Source organism: Penaeus monodon, chromosome 34, assembly GCF_015228065.2.
Source record: "Penaeus monodon isolate SGIC_2016 chromosome 34, NSTDA_Pmon_1, whole genome shotgun sequence".
NCBI lineage: Eukaryota > Metazoa > Arthropoda > Malacostraca > Decapoda > Penaeidae > Penaeus > Penaeus monodon.
The window spans coordinates 8,079,341-8,080,207 of NC_051419.1; the positions used below are offsets into that span (position 1 = coordinate 8,079,341).

General features: G+C 36.8%; 1 protein-coding gene across 1 annotated transcript in view; it reads right to left on the minus strand.

Annotated features, from left to right (window-relative positions):
* LOC119594806 overlaps window positions 1–867 on the minus strand; it is a gene marked incomplete in the record, with an annotated part of 10,153 nt that overhangs the window by 3,541 nt on the left and 5,745 nt on the right. The window contains 1 exon segment of the mRNA XM_037943896.1: window positions 601–753. Within this exon segment, the coding sequence (XP_037799824.1) occupies window positions 601–753 (153 nt within the window).

An 867-nucleotide genomic window follows, 5' to 3' on the forward strand; every position in this document is an offset into this window, starting at 1 on the left:
GTTTAACTGAAGTAGTAAGACTTCCTTTTAGACAGCAGAGACATACGAACATCAAAAAAATTGTATTACAATGCAGAATATTCTCATGAGGTAGAACAAAAACTAAAGCGTTGTAATTAATTCTTCAACAAAACCAGAACCAGACGTTCCCGGCGTACAAATACATACTAGTGAGATAAGTTTAACTGAAGGGCATCGAACAAAGAGCATTATTGTGACTCAAATGACTGTTAATTTCTATCATGAAACGAAATCTCTAGATTCTACGCAGATTTCTTATCACAGAATACTGATTTCTTAATTAATTACAACTTCCTGTTTATATTATGCGATAAGATCCCTGGGTTTTACTTTTTACGATACAAAATACACATGACCGCGTTGAATTCACTACGTTATTTTCTTGCCATTTCGTTGACACATATGATAATAAAATACATGTGCAAATAAAACGGAAGAGAAGAAAGAACCTTAACTTTATTCATATTCTGCATTCCAAGTCATATATAACAATACAAAAAACGTGATAATAAACCCAACCACACAGGTAAAACTAACAATATCACGGCACATTCCATCACTTTATTATAAATAGCCTACATCGCTACAGTCACTCAACACACAGTGCCTAGCGAGCCGAAACACATCTCTAACATCGTACTGGAAAAGTTCGAAATCCAGACTATATTCTTGGTAGACTCTACGTATGAGGGAAGGAGACAGCTGTTCGTAATAGCGGCTCAACTCACTAGGCTTTGGGGAAAGGCTAAGGCTATTACGATTGTGCCAGGGTTTTTCCAACGTTCGTAAGCCTACCCTGCGCCAAATGTACTGTGAAAGCGAAAGAAAGAAAATGAGAAATGGGCG